The sequence below is a fragment of the Myxocyprinus asiaticus genome, chromosome 41, assembly GCF_019703515.2.
Source record: "Myxocyprinus asiaticus isolate MX2 ecotype Aquarium Trade chromosome 41, UBuf_Myxa_2, whole genome shotgun sequence".
Taxonomy (NCBI): domain Eukaryota; kingdom Metazoa; phylum Chordata; class Actinopteri; order Cypriniformes; family Catostomidae; genus Myxocyprinus; species Myxocyprinus asiaticus.
In genome coordinates this window covers 10,187,890-10,203,452 of record NC_059384.1, presented here as the reverse complement: position 1 = coordinate 10,203,452, position 15,563 = coordinate 10,187,890, and the positions used below count along the sequence as shown (strand labels likewise).

At 36.3% G+C, this 15,563-nt stretch overlaps 1 protein-coding gene across 2 annotated transcripts in view; it reads right to left on the bottom strand.

Annotated features, from left to right (window-relative positions):
* Positions 1-15,563, bottom strand: part of LOC127432052 (collagen alpha-1(XI) chain-like) — a 105,336-nt gene that overhangs the window by 50,866 nt on the left and 38,907 nt on the right. For both annotated transcript variants that reach the window (XM_051682824.1, XM_051682825.1), the window contains 18 exons: positions 14,296-14,349; positions 14,150-14,203; positions 13,577-13,630; positions 13,371-13,424; positions 11,097-11,150; positions 10,953-10,997; positions 10,780-10,833; positions 10,655-10,699; positions 8,893-8,946; positions 7,571-7,615; positions 6,142-6,195; positions 5,734-5,778; positions 5,495-5,548; positions 5,363-5,407; positions 4,407-4,460; positions 4,191-4,298; positions 3,721-3,774; positions 662-715 (listed from right to left, as the gene is read on the bottom strand). In XM_051682824.1, coding sequence (XP_051538784.1) covers positions 662-715; positions 3,721-3,774; positions 4,191-4,298; positions 4,407-4,460; positions 5,363-5,407; positions 5,495-5,548; positions 5,734-5,778; positions 6,142-6,195; positions 7,571-7,615; positions 8,893-8,946; positions 10,655-10,699; positions 10,780-10,833; positions 10,953-10,997; positions 11,097-11,150; positions 13,371-13,424; positions 13,577-13,630; positions 14,150-14,203; positions 14,296-14,349 — 981 coding nt within the window. The remainder of the gene's footprint in view (positions 1-661; positions 716-3,720; positions 3,775-4,190; positions 4,299-4,406; positions 4,461-5,362; positions 5,408-5,494; positions 5,549-5,733; positions 5,779-6,141; positions 6,196-7,570; positions 7,616-8,892; positions 8,947-10,654; positions 10,700-10,779; positions 10,834-10,952; positions 10,998-11,096; positions 11,151-13,370; positions 13,425-13,576; positions 13,631-14,149; positions 14,204-14,295; positions 14,350-15,563) is intronic.

The window sequence follows — 15,563 nt, the reverse complement described above, 5'->3', positions numbered from 1 at the left end:
TGAAAATAAAAGTGTAAATGAAATGTCAAAAGGTAATCATAAAGCTAAGTGTAAATGTAAATATATACGTGGAAAGTTAAATGTAAACGTCAATGTCAATATAAGCATAAAGGTAAATACAATTGTAGGTAAGAGTAAATTTAAAAGTAAATATAAATATTACAGTTAATGTCAAGATAAGCCAAAACATAAGATAAAAGTGTAAGTGTTAAGGTAAATGTAATGGTAAACATAAAGCTAAGCATAAATATAAGTGTCAAGGTAAATGTAAACATAAGGCTTAGCATAAATATAGAGCCTCAACAGCCTTTATATAACCATTTTAAGGTAAATATAACCATAAATATGGAGGTAAACCTAAACCTGAATGAAACTGTAAATGTAGACTCCCATTCACAATTACATTTAACCTGAAGTATACTTTTGCCCACTTTACTTTCTGAATGTGAATATTTTTCCAGGCAGGTGATCATTGTTGAATCACAGTAAACACAATCACTTCAGCATCTTTTGTTGTCACTTACTGATTTGTGTGTGTTTTTGTAAAACGTCATCATACAAATCCTTTCATAAAAGCAATCAATCAGCCTTTTTTTCCCCATGTGTTTATTGCAATGAGGTGTTTACTGCACACGAAGCAGGTTGGAAGAATGCATCTTACCCTGGCTCCTTTCTCTCCATTGGCTCCTGGGAATCCAGGGAAACCGGTCGAACCCTGGAAATAAATAAAAATAAAAAAAAAATTTAAAAAAAGACTTCAGGGAGGCAGGTTCTGATTCTAACAGTTAAATGCCATTACAGTCTGTTAGCATTACCATCTTTGGCTTTGCTACACTTCCAGCATTTAAAATAGCTGTGAGACTTTTTGTCCCAATTGTTGGCAATTTCTTTATTAGAATAACTCAAGAGTGGAGAGGTAGGTGTCTAAATGCGTATGATATACACCACGATAAACAAAGTAGTTCTCGATTATCAGCTTCCCTTGTTTTGTTTGCACAGGAGTAAGCAGAAGAGAGCTTCAGGAAAGGATTGTTTTTCAGCATAGAAATACAACGATTTCTACCGAGAGCGGCGGACAATATAATCAACTGAAACAACAGACAAATGTTGGATGTAAACAAACACACTCTGTCAGAGAAACAAGCAAACCGATATACGATAAAGTGTCCCCACTAATGAGACTTAATCGGCTCAATCACTTCCTGTCTCTCTCGCTCATTCTGAACACAGTAAATTAAAACCCACGATTCTCAGTCCTGGCAGCGTTATAAGCATTCAAGAAAGAAAATCAATAGACTGTTTTACACATTTATTTTTAAGCAAGACCTCAAAGTCGGGCACTGCAGAAATCAGCTTTGATTTACCACAAATGATGTTATGAAACTCTAAAAGGTGAGCCACTGACAAATATGCAATAACACTCCATAAAAAAATGCCACTTCCGAAGTCAGTAACCACTCAGACAGTGATGGCTGGTCTTCAAAAGTGCACTTCATGATAATTTGAAAGTTGGCAGACTGTGTGAATCCATTCCGCACTGGTGGAGAGATGATGGTGTGTCAAAGTGCTTGTAATCACATCACTTGTCTGTCGTTCATTAATCCTGCTAAATAAAAGCGGGTTTATGGGACTGTAAATCTACCCCTTAGTCAGCACCTTACTCTCAGACTAGGCTTTGTTCCATCTCATTTCAGCAAATTCAAGATAAGTCTTAAGGGTGAAGAGTGTTATTGTTTGTGCCACTAGTAGCAGCACAAAGAATTTCAAAAAATCAAGCATGTTTCCCCAAGCACTGAAATGTGCCAAATCTGCCATTGGTCGGACAAAGAGATAATCCCGCTCCAAACTCACACAATTGGTTGATCTAATGTTGCAGTGTAAACCAGATTGGGATGCTAAAAACAAACAGGGCAATGTTTTGAAATGTTTTAATAGTGCTTCGGAGTCACAATTCTTTAAGTTTTCTGGAAAAATTAGATAAAGAAGCACAATTTATAATACAATTTATGAGACTGTTGTCAGATTTTACTAATGAACATCATATTTAAATGTTATTTGATTGTCATCTTGACTAACCGTTTGGAAATGTCTGTCTTTCCCCAATCAAGTCGATAGGAGCTTTACTTTCATGTCGCTTGTATCCATAGAAAATAGCTGCTAGAGAGGATTACCAAGATGCTCACCGAGTTGACTGACTTAACTTTAAAGGGAATTTGGCTATATTCATATTCTACGGGGGAGAGACATCTTGCAATGATAACCGTTAAAAGTTTGCACTCAACTTAGAGCTGTTTGTTCTTCTGCAACTTATACTGTATGCTGTGATGTCCCATTGTTTACTATGGTAACTAAGGCTAAATGTGCGTCCCAAACTGCACACTTCTACACTATAGTAACCTGATGATGCACTTCTTCAATCGTCAAAACGGAGTGTGAAATGTTGGACACTTCATGCACTCAGCGCTCACGTTTTGCCGTATGTAGAGGAAGGAGCGGAGTTACCTGGCTACTTTTCTGGTCTGACAAAATAATTGTAAATAATGGAGAATGTAGCAACTAGCAAAACTTCAGTGAAGGCAGCACCTTACAAATGTAATTTGAATGCTTTACCTTCACCCCACGCTGTGTGAATATGTACGTTTTTTGAGATACAGGTGTCGAACTGAGGTTGGCTAACACGCTAAAGCTAGCGGCAACACATCGCATACGTTTGAAACATCACTTCTGTTAGTTGTTAAATGGCGAATGCTTCTGTGTAGTAAAAAACAAAAAACTTTAAGTGTTCCATTTGGGATGACACTACACTTTGAAAATTCATACACTACACGGCTGAGTGAATAGTGTATAATGTAAGTGCATAGTGTAACATGCGTATTGGGACACAGCTTGCATGAACGACTTCTCATTTGTCCAATCGCAGACAGCTTGTAAGAAGCTCTTATTAGCCAATTTGAATGCAGGAGGCGGGACCTGCCGGAACACGAGTGGGAAATAAATAATGCAAGCCAGAATGCATACAGCGCTCTGCACATGCATCAAGCATGAGGAAGTGTAATTGAGCTTCAAATAATGATCGTGCCAAGGAGACTGCAGATGTCAAGATTTATGGTGACATATTGTATGGATATATTCATATCATATCTTCATTAAAATATCTTTGTTTATGTTCTGCAGAGAACAGAAAGTCATACGAGTTTGAGACAGCATTAGGGTGAGTAAATGATGAGTGAATTATAATTTTTGGGGGAACCATTCCTTTACAATACACATTGACTTACACCACTATATGGATTTACAGAGCAATGCACAAACTTTTGAGCAAACTCGAACTTGCTGTACAAACCCAAATGAATTTAGCTGTCTGTAATACAGCCACTGTTTGCTGTAGAAGGTCTCTGAAACTCCAAGGCCACTCTAGGGTCGGGTTTTGGGCTATTGGTGCTGAAGCTGATGCTGTTGTTGATAAAAGCTGCTGAGGTCTGACACAGGCAGCTGTGCTCAAAATTTTCCTCATAGCCTGCGTGACCAGCATCCCCAACAGCAGAGGGAACAATTCTGGCATGAGTTGCTCATAATAAAAAAATGCCTTCCTCAGTGCAGTATGCATAATTCATTCTTAGAAGGGAATTAGTTAATGGTAATGAGCTGAGCTGCTGTTTAGCACATAAGTGTAACAACAGCGGTGCAGGTACAGGTGTCAGGTTCATTTTGAGTGCGTACCTTTGGCCCTTGACGTCCTGGATAACCAGGCAATCCTGGAACCCCGAGTTTGCCCTGGAGGAAAACACGCCAAGGATCATTAGTGCAAGAACGTCTTTGGAAAAACAAACATCTTATTTGGTATTAAAGGACTAGTTCACCCAAAAAATGAATATTCTGTCATTGTTTACTCATCTTCATGTTTTTACAAACTTCACTTATTTTTCTTCTGTGGAACACTAAAGGAGCTGTTAGGCAGAATGGCAGCCTCAGTCACCATTCACTTTCGTAGTAACAGTGAATGGCGACTGAGACTAACATACTGTCTAACATTGTGTTCCATGGAGGAAAATAAGTAACAAAGATTTGGAACAACATGTAAATGATGACAGAATTGTTATTTTTTGTTGAACTGTTGAACAGTATTAATATTCAAAATATACCTCATTAATAAACTAATCACAGTAAACTGTAATAAATAGGAAATTCACCTTTTCTCCAGCAGGTCCCAATGGACCAGATTCACCATTGGGGCCTGCTCGACCCTTCGGGCCCTCTGGTCCATCCTCACCTCTCGGTCCGGCCAATCCAAGCTCACCCTAATCATACACAGAAAATCAGCCAATCAGTGCTGCCTGTTAGCTTTGATCTGTGGGGTAAAATTTGCATGGGCTGGAAGCCAGTGTGTCTGGATGCTGTTTATTTACCCTGTCGCCTTTGATGCCCATGTCTCCCTTGAAACCTGGGAAACCGTCCTCACCCTGAAATTTATAAGGAGAGAAAAGGGTTAAATGAACTGGAACATTAGGGAAAACCAAGTGATGAAGCTATAGTTTCTGCATACAAACACAGCAGCTTTGTGATTCCTGAGTTTTACTAGACTCCCACCTGCTGGCAATAATGCAGTATTGCAGTGTCCTAAAACAAATTAAATCACTCCATGTCTGTTGTTTTGTATTTGAGTTACTATATTATTAAATTAATTAAAGGGAAATGTGTTAAAAAATAAATAAAAATACTTTCCTCTGTGCAACACAAAAGGTGATTTAGGCAGATTGTTAGTCTCAGTCTCCATTCACTTTCATTGCATATTTCTTCCATAAAATAGAAGTGAATGGTGACCAAGGCTAACATTCTGCCTAACATCTCCTTTTGTGTTCCACAGAAGAAAGTACTATACAGTAAGTATTTCAGGATTGGAACAACATGAGCGTGAGGAAATTAATTTTTATATTTGGGTGACAGACAGACAGACAGACAGATAGATAGATAGATAGATAGGTAGATAGGTAGATAGATAATGCAACTTTAGGAGTACCTGACAGCCAACTCTAATTAGGATTAATTTTAATATTCGGATAGTTTTTGAGAGGCTGTACTTAAAAAGAGCATGCATGTGGACATCCTCAAAAAGTGATGGAGTGATTTTGAGTCAGGGATAAGTGTTATGATCACTCACTCTTTCTGCATGATTAAACAGCACTTGATATGATGTGATATACAAGTGGAGAGAATATAAAGTGAGTGTGTGTACAGCAGTGTAGCAGCTTTTAGACTCTTTTTATGCATATTTAGCCACCACTTTGACCTGTGAGGTGCCATTACAGTAATGAATTATACAGCTGATGTTCTGTGCCTAGTTGAGATGTGGATCTATATGCACCTTCTCTCCTTTGCCTCCCTTCAGACCACGAACGCCATCAGCACCCTATAAGACAGAAAGCATGCATTCAGGCACAGATCACAATGTCAATGCTCACCAACAAATCTCCATAAAACACAAAAAATGCTTTACCTTCACACCGCGAGGGCCAGGATAGCCGATGGGGCCCTGGGGACCGGGCTGGCCCTGAAGATGACAACATCGAAATATTATGAAATGTAGTTTGTGAAGAAAATCTGTGGCCGTATTGATGTAGCAACAGGTTTATAGCTATTTGAATGCTTTCTAGCAAAAACAACTGAGATATTAAAGAGATCTCATTTGTGATTTTTCAAACAAGAAAAGAAAATACTAAAATCCAGTCTGCATACCAAAGCTCCTTTCTCTCCAGGTGGACCCTCCTTTCCAGGATGTCCCTGTGGTATAAAGGCAGATATAGCAGAAGGTATGTGACAGGTGTGTGTACAGTATGTGACTAGCATAACTGCAGGACATGCCTTAAAATAGTGGTACACATCTGTTCAAGGCTTTGCTTTTCTGAATGGATGAGAGCTTTCATGAACATACCTCATCCTCTGCTATGATGGCTCTTTACTCAATAAAACTAAAGTGGAGTAAGCCAGCAAACAAAATGTCTTCTTTTTCTTTAATTAAAAGTGTTTTAATAAAGGAAGTGTTGCAAACTAAGAGTAGTCTGGCCTACAAGCATGCAGAAAACTGAGAAATCTTAACATATCAGTACATCAAAGTGAAAAGTAGAGGTGAGAACATATACATACAGGAGGACCATCAGCACCAGGCAATCCAGGCAAGCCAGACCTTCCGTAAGGCCCCTGTAAAAAGAGACATAGCAGGATAACTTTGATTGGATGAAAAAGAAACTATAATACCACAGAAGGCCAAAAAGGAAATAGCATGCATGCACTGAATCGTGAATCGGCTTCTTATGATAAAGGAAGTAGACTCAAAAATGAATGCTACAAATAGAAAATAAATGCTCTTTTGGCATTCTGAGTCACATCTAACTGAAACCGCAGTTTAATTAACCTTTTTGTATTTTTTTTATTTAGCAGATACTTTTATCCAAATCAAATGACTAATTTGGAAAAAAATACCATCACAAGTAATTAATCAAAAAGAACCGACAGTAATAGTTGTGCCACAATATATAAGGGTGTTTCTTCAACCTTAGGCACTTTTAGCACTTTGGGTTTCTAAAAAAGTAAAGTTTTGTTAAATAATTTTTTCCACTTTATTTATTTATTTATTTATATATTTGTCTACTAACAATGTCCAACAGTACATGCATCAGAGGAGATTTATGTTATTTTTTTATTATTATTTTTTTCTGAAAGTCACGACTCTTTTCTGTATTGTTTAACAGAATTCTATGGTGGAAATGACAGTGATGGAAATGACATTTTTAACATTTTATTTAATAAAAATAGGCTTTAGGCTAATTTCATAGCTAACATTTGATTTATCCTAAATACACACAATTGAAATAATATTATAACACTTTTTGTGTAATTTGACAAAATTATATCTTGATTGGTAGTGACACCCCAAAAAAATACTCTGCTCACAAGTGATATTAACCTTTGTTTTTCTTTGTTTTCTTCAAATATCTCAACATTGTCTCGTATCACCTAAACTAACTTAAAAAAATACAAAAAAAAAACAATTATTAGGGGCAAAAAAATATAAAAACATACAAAAAAACAAACAAAAAAAAATCTTCACACAATAAATATTTTAATGGTTTATGTTTATTTCACTCTTTGTTTTAAACATGTAATAATATGTATTTTATAATGAATTTTGTAGTTTAATATTGAAAGTCTGGGTCTGGGACAAGCCTAAAACAGTAAAAATCTATACATTAAGGTATTTGAAAAGCACCAAAAATAAATGATGATGTCCTGGTAAAAAGTCAGTTTTAATGTGAACTTCATTTAACAAACAGAAAAAAGTTTAAATCTGTGCATTTTGATGAAAATCAACCCCTGAGACATGCAAGTACCCAAAGTTGAAGAAGCACCAATGATCAGAGCACTGAAGGCAACTATGTCTAACATTATGATCTGATGGTTTATATCACTATATGATATAAGATAATCTTTCCTTCTGCTCTCCGTCTGTTTTAAGATATTACAAAAAGCTGTAAGAAAACTACAAAAAAAAGTGTGAAAACTATGAAAGTCTTACTTTTTCTCCAGGCGGTCCGATGGGGCCCTGTGGACCTGGAAGACCCTGTACAACAAAAAAATAGACAGACAACCTCAGGCTTTGTTGCCATGGCAGCAGGATGGGGGGATAGAGGGGCAAACATGTGGTAGAGAGGAGCCCTGCTGACTTATACCCAATAATGGACTTATTGTATTGTCCCTTTGTGAGTGTTAGCAGGGTCACTTGTGTTTGTATAGTGTGTTTGAGTGTGTCTGCATACACATATGTTTACGATGTGTGTTTACAGTGGCTAACTCTGTGTGTATGTATCTGTGTGTGCCGACCAGGAGTTCACTCTAGGGAAATTTGAGCTCACTGCTCTGATTTGACTGCTGCAGGTGGGGCGTTATGAATGGGTAGCATTCAGCTGCCTACTTCCTTTGAGCCCAGCAGAAATATTTCAGATAATTTAACTTTGCCCTCTGAGAAAAAAAGAGCCGTTTGGAAATAAGCGAGACAAATGACAGTGCGGAGGAGAAATTACCAAAAAACAATGGTTCAATTAATTAGGCTGGATAAGCCCTTTTTTGAATGAATGTCTTCAAGCCCAGAAATCACCCAAGTCAGTTTAGAGAGAGAGAATGAAAAATGATGGAACTATCAGCTTTGTGACAATTAACATACAGTGGCACCAAAACGTTTTTGTACACTTAAGCCACTCTTAAAAATGTATGAATGCCACTGCATTAGATAATAAAACATCAAACCAAGTGACATAAATTTTAAAGAACGATAGCGCAAGCATGCTTGTCTAGCAAAACATTTTAACAACGAAGTTCGTAGTTTTTGGTTTTAAATGATAAAACAAAAGGTATACTAAAATATTTTGAAACTTTCAGATTGCCAAACTTGACTTGTCCATAGTTAATGTGATTAACTACACCTGTGGATGCTCTGCTAAACACTTGTATAAACTTGAGGGGAACTGACTGACATACATTGACTAAGAATGACATTGGGGCCAGCTGGTTAAAAGTCATTGCAAAAATGTTTGAGAAAGTCAAGTTAGTTCTGAGAAAAAGTCTGGCATAAATCATATGCAGATGCAACTATGTTTGATATTTTGTTATGTAACTCAATGACATTCATACATACAATTGTGACTTAAGTGTCCAGATGTCTGAAAATACTTTTTGGGGCCACTGTACAATCCTTGCCCTTAATCTCTATTTAATTTCTTATAACAATATATAAACACAATATAAAGGACATTCCAATGTACATGATAGGACTGCTTGATCCAAAGGCAAACTTGATTGTGCACGTGCAATTCATACTGATGTAAAATCACTAAGACTCACCTGTGTTCCTGGAATCCCCTGCTGTCCCGGGGGGCCTGGTTCTCCCTGAGGTCCCTAAACAACAAAGAGAGATGGTATGTATCAACCTTACCTTAAATCACCAAACAATGTTCTATCAGATTCTAGGGCTGGGTATTGATATAGATTTCCCAATTCGATTCAATTCTGATTCACAAGCTCTCGATTCGATTCCAATTTTGATTTGTTTCGATATCAATTCATGTGGGTATATTTAAGTTATAATGTCCCTGTTGCTAACATGAAATACATTTTCTCCCAGCTAATGCTGTGAATTATACAGGGGACCGTTCTTACTAGGTACATTATGAAAATATACAATTTACTAATGATATTTTATTAGCTTTTCATAATTTTGGTCACATTTTGCCCATGTATTCAATCAATAAATACGTTATTACAGTATATTTCATATATTATTTTTGTTACATATTTATTGTTTATTTGCATAATTTGTACTATTTTCAGTTATTTTCATTGATTTGTTGAACACGTGCTAAAACCGATACTGTCTCTTTAACAAAGAACGTCTGTAAATGAGCGCATACTAACGAGACAGGAGTCGAATGGATTTATCTCACCTGTGCTACACCTGAATTAAATGTTTATTTTTTTGCAGTTTATGATCAACAACTGACTGTATAGAACAGAAAGGGTATTAAAAGAGACATTATTCAATGACAAACCGGTTGCATGGATCTCGTCTTTGGACACACATTACACGGAACAACTTTTACTCTCAATATGCAGTGAAAGGATCTAGCTGCTGAATATTTCACCAACATACTACACAAATACTTGTAAGTGAAATGTAAACATTTACCAGCCAGTTGCCAAATATATACATTTTAGTCACACAGCGCAAAATTTGGTTGCAAATGCAAATGTTTCCTCTCATTGTAGTGGAGGGTTGTGCATAGAGAAAAAGATCGATCTTGGGATTTAAGAATCGATATCGAGATTGTTCAAACGAAGATCGCGATGCATCGGAAAATCGATATTTTTACCCACCCCTATCAAATTCCAGTGTGGGTTGACATACACTCTGTTTGGTGATGTGAATATGATGTTAGAATGTAAGAACAACAAATATTTGAGGCAATATTTTTGCTAGTGGCTGCACAAAACAAACTCTACATAGTCGATTAGCCACCATGTCAAAAGAACATTATAGCTTAAGGCTAAACTGTCCTCTTCTGTTAGACATGGTGTTCACGCCAATGTTTACCAGAGAGTGCTTAGTTCCAATATTTAATGTCTGTGATCTGTGTAGCTCAATTTGAAAAGAGAGTGCATTTACATGCAAACCAATATTCTGATAACTACCAAAAATCAGCTCATTCAAAAAATCAGACAACACAGTGTTTACATTAGATTTGAAATCAGTGTGTTACTCTCTGTTTTTAATGTCAAACATACAAAGGTATGCATACGACAGTTGCGCAAAAATCTATGTGTGATGATTATTTTTTGCTTAAACTGTTTATGACCTTACCCCGATAAAGGAAAACCATTTATGACCTTAAATGTTGCCTGCTTATTAAGCATAGTCAGTATAGGATTGTCCATGTATATACATGCTCATTTTCTCTCTCATGGCATATCATAGTTACTGCTGTTGAGTTTATCTGAGCAGTCACAACTCGTTCTCATTTATACTTAATAAACGGTTTAACAATATTTTACCTCTGCTAACCACTGTTTTGTTTGTGTTTTGGCACATAAGAGCTACAGTGTCTCTTACCATGTTTCCTTTGGGACCCTGTGGGCCATCAACACCAGCAATGCCCTGCAGAAATCAATAGTCACAGATTAGAAGCGAGCAATCCGCATCGGATCTACAAAATTATAAATGGAAAAATCACTTACAGGCTGCCCAGGTGGTCCAGGAGGGCCTCTAGGACCGAGCAGACCTCGAGGCCCCTAGATGAGAAGGTTCTGATTACAGAGTGTAAATACTCTCAGATGAATTTAAAGATGAATCACCCCGGTGGCACACTGCAATTAAAACCATTGCCTTTTTCAAGGTGGGACACACTTACACTCTCACCCGCCAATCCTCTTGGTCCGATCTCTCCATCTTCTCCCTATGAAGAAGTCAAGAGAATACAGTTATTCTTATAGCTGAATCAACAAAAGGATAAGAAGGACACTCTTGTTCTTCGGGTGTTTTAGAAAGCACTTACTCTTGGTCCGTCTTCTCCGGGAGGTCCAGGGGGCCCAGAAGGACCATTCTCACCCTGTTAGAGAAAGAGGCAGGCATTATTATCTCCAACAGCAGAATAATCTTCTCTTGACTTTTGTTTGCTAGTCATCTAGGAAGCCATGTTAGGTCCCATAATTATCACCTGTGTTGACATCAGAGGCAATGAAATACCCTGCCACAGGGTCACCACAGTAATAACACCAATCTCTTTTTATAAGGCCCAAAATTTCACTTCAGATGAGCCTCATACTGCTCAAATTAGGGCTTATTTCCAGGCCTGCAGGAAATCTACACCTACTCCTAAACCTACCTGTACAGTACCTCAAACTCAGTAGCAGCAAATGTGACATTTTTGAGAATTTTGCAGAACAGCATGTAACTACTCAATAATAACATTGTATTTTGTGTATTTTAATGTTAGTATATAGTAGTTAAAGACACCTAATTTATATAGTGGGAACTATTTAATATTTTGGAATATATAAGAATTCTACCAGCTAGTAATAAGAGTGCAATATTCTCAGCTCAATCTAACTCTTTTATTTTATTTTTATTTTTTTTCATATTTAAAGCTATTCTTCAGATTTTCCAAAAAATCAGCATATAAACAAAAAAAGAAAAAAAAAAAAGAAAAAAAAAGTGCACAGATTCTGTGTGGACCTACTCATCATAAATGTATTATGCATTTGTGCAGTACAGTGAAAAGCATAATCTACAACATCTGCTGTGTTTCCTTGTTGTCAATTTGCACAAATATTTTTTTGAAAACAAACAATGGCAGTTTGTTTCTCTGAATCTCAGTGCCTAAATTATGATGAATGGTTAAGACCTTTCCTAAAAAAACATGGCATTTTCAGTTAAAGGATTTGTGTGCAGTAACCGACTATATTAGGAAGAATGCAAAAGCCAGGACTCCAATTTATTACAATGACAGAATAAATTATGTATACTGTAAGACATATTGTAACTGAGTAAATTAATTACATTAAACAGGGAGAAGACATATGAATATAACTGTTTAAGTCATCATAAAGAAATATACAATTTTGTTTAAATTCAATTTTATTCAAGCAAATAGCATTTTGACAGTAAATTCCAAAACACCAATCTAAAAATGTATACCTACCTCTATTTCTGCCTATAAAATAAAGATCTATTTTTATTCTGGGATAAAAAGCAGTATTGCTTAGATGAGCTATTGTGTGTGATTTTACTGTATGTCTTAAAGGGACAGTTCAGCCAAAAATAATTAATCTCTCATGATTTACCCACCCTCATGCCATCCCAGATGTGTATTACTTTCTTTCTTCTGCTGATATTTAGAAGAATATTTCAGCGCTGTAGGTCCATAAAATCCTAGTGAATGTTAACCAAAATGTTGAAGCTCAAAAAAGCATATAAAGGCAGCATAAAATAATCCGTACGACTCCAGTGGTTAAATCCATATCTTCAGATGCGATATGATAGGTGTGGGTGAGAATAAATGAATATTTAAGTCATTTTCAACTAACAATTTTCACTTTCACATTCTTCTTTTGTTTTTGGCGATTTATATTCCTGTACATATCACCACCTACCGGGCGGGAGGAGTATTTACAGTAAAAAAGGACTTAAATATTGATCTGTTTCTTACCCACACCTATTATATAACTTCTGAAGATATGCATTTAACCACTGGAGTCATGTGGATTACTTTTATGCTGCCTTTATGTGCTTTTTGGAGCTTCAAAGTTCTGGCCACCATTCACTTGCATTGTTTGGACCTACAGAGCTGAAATATTATTCTAAAAGTCTTCATTTGTTTTCAGCTGAAAAAAGAAAGTCATACACATCTGGGATGGCATGAGGGTGAGTAAAGAGAGAATTTTCATTTTTGGGGTGAACTATCCCTTTAATGTGCCTTTCTTTGTTAAGGATTTAAAAACTGAAGTTTTAATCATATAAAACATATTTAGCCTCTGTTATAATTTGGTATTATCATTTAGCACACTGTAGGTATATAGTAATGGTAAAATACAAGAACCAAGAATCAATTTGGGCAGTCATAAACTGTCCAGTGTTTTGGTATTATTGCTGAATATCTTGGCAAAAGCAGCGACAGATCAAGGTCTGAAGCAAAAGATTGTTATAATTATTATAAATTGATTGCCACCTCTAGATGACAATGCTCATTTTCTCAATCCAATTTCTGCTACAATGTCATGGTTCTAAAGGGTTCCCTTTGGCTGTGTATGTGTCCATTGACTTTACTCACCCTGTGTCCCTTCTCACCAGGCAGCCCAGGAAGCCCATCAAAACCTCTGTCACCCTATGAAGAAGACCAGGTAACACATTCAAGCATTTAGCTTACAGAAAGTATATAGAGTATATGATGTATAGTACATAAGATGCATAATAAATAGATTCTAGTAGTTAGATGTTAGTCTAAAAAGAATGTAGGTAAGAAAATGTTCAGTGTACCTTGGATCCTGATTCTCCAGGCATTCCACGGGCACCATCGGCTCCAGCACGCCCCTGTCACAGAGAGGTCAAACATGACTGAATAATCAGATAAAGTTACATGCAAGTTTTTAGTCTTAATTTAATTTTGGCCAGATCAAAAAGTGCTGGAATGGTTTGTCCTTGGATTAAAGAGTATCCTTAAAGGGATAGTTGACCCAAAATGACAATTCTGTCATCATTTGCTCACCATCATGTTGTTCCTACACGTATGCATTTTTTTATCCCGTGGAACACAAAAATAGATGTTAGGCAGAATGTTAGAGACTGATAGCCTCAGTCACCATTCATGTTCATTGAATCTGTTTTCCATTTAAAAAAAGCAAACGTGATTGAACGTCATTAAACATTTCCTTTTACGTTCCACTGAGGAAAAAAGGTAATATAGGTTTGGAACAACATGAGGGTGAGTAACTGATAACATAATTTTCATTTTGGTTGAACTATCTCTTTAAAGAGAAACATAAGACTTGTTTTTGTGTCCCACGATTTAGTGCCTAAATAAATAAATACATAAATAAATAAAAACCTTACCCTCTTGCCAAGTTTTCCCAATTGCCCCGGTGGACCTTGGATACCCCTCGGACCCTGTGGTGAAAAGATTATATGGTTATTTATGTCTACAAGATGTACTGTAGAATAAAAGCAGTGGTAAGATGTAAAGTGGTTAACCATCTTACCTGAGGACCAGGATCTCCACTTTCTCCCTTCAGTCCAGGAGAGCCTGGAAGACCCTAAATGTGATTAACACCAGAGAAAGAAAGGTTAGACCAACATTACACCAAACTAGCAGAGAAAATAAGAACTGTCTGCACTATACACAAACAAGCAGAAGGTGGCAATATTTCTCAACAAATACAGTTATTGTTATTTTCTCCCCCAGAGAATCAAATAGGCCTTATATAAAATTACTGAAGTTTATATGGTTGACATAACAGCTCGGAATTGTTTGAAGAAGTAGTTATTTTATGATCTGGAGAATTCTGCTAATGTATCTTTAGCATCACCATGTGATGGCTGAAAACTTAAGAAATAAACTGTTTATTTTAAAATTGCTACTCTCTCAGACAGGCTTAATTTTTAGTTAAATAAAAAGATAATTTGAGAGTTTGAGTTTGCATTTATATTTCTAAATGTATGCCCTACAATAAAGAGTTACACAAGGAATCATTTGGGAATTCAAGGACTCTGATCTGTCTGCTTTTAAATTACACATCTAAGTATTCACAACTAGCCATTAAACAGTTTGCTGTGTTCTTTTCTAAGACAAGTATTATGATTTCAAAAGTCTCTCTTTTACTATACCTGCTTGTTTCATGCTTGGTCAATCACGCACGATAAGTATGTCATGTCATGTCATGACATGGCTGTGGTTTTCTTGTCTCGAATGGTCATTTTCTGTATTTTCACTATTAGTTTTGTCATATCTTAGCAAGATAATTCCTGCCCGAAGTGGTTTAGGCTTGAGCTGACTGACTGATCGTGTATGAACAGGTCTGCTCGAGACCAGCTGACAGACAGAGGCCTAAGACTGGGTCAACTAGTAGACAGACTTTGAGATCATTAGTCTAGTTACCTGGTCTCATCACTCACTGATTAAGTAGTAAAAGAAAAAAAAAAAACATTGGAAATAAACAGATAGCTTTATGATTCTGAAAAAAAGAAGTAATAATGTAAAAGAAGATATATGTAAGCACTATTTCTAGGTCACTAATCAAATTAGCAAATTTGTGACAATGACCATGTTAACTCTTTTGTACAAAAATGTAAGGTTTTATTGCTTCCATTGAAGCACACAAGATGCTTATTCATATACATTCTTCAATTAAAAATGTCTCTTAAATTAAGCGGATAATAACATTTGTAATGAAAGAACTATATTAAATTAGAAAAAAATAAAATAGAAGCAATTTTGGACCCCATGTATGATGGTGTTTAGCATATCTGG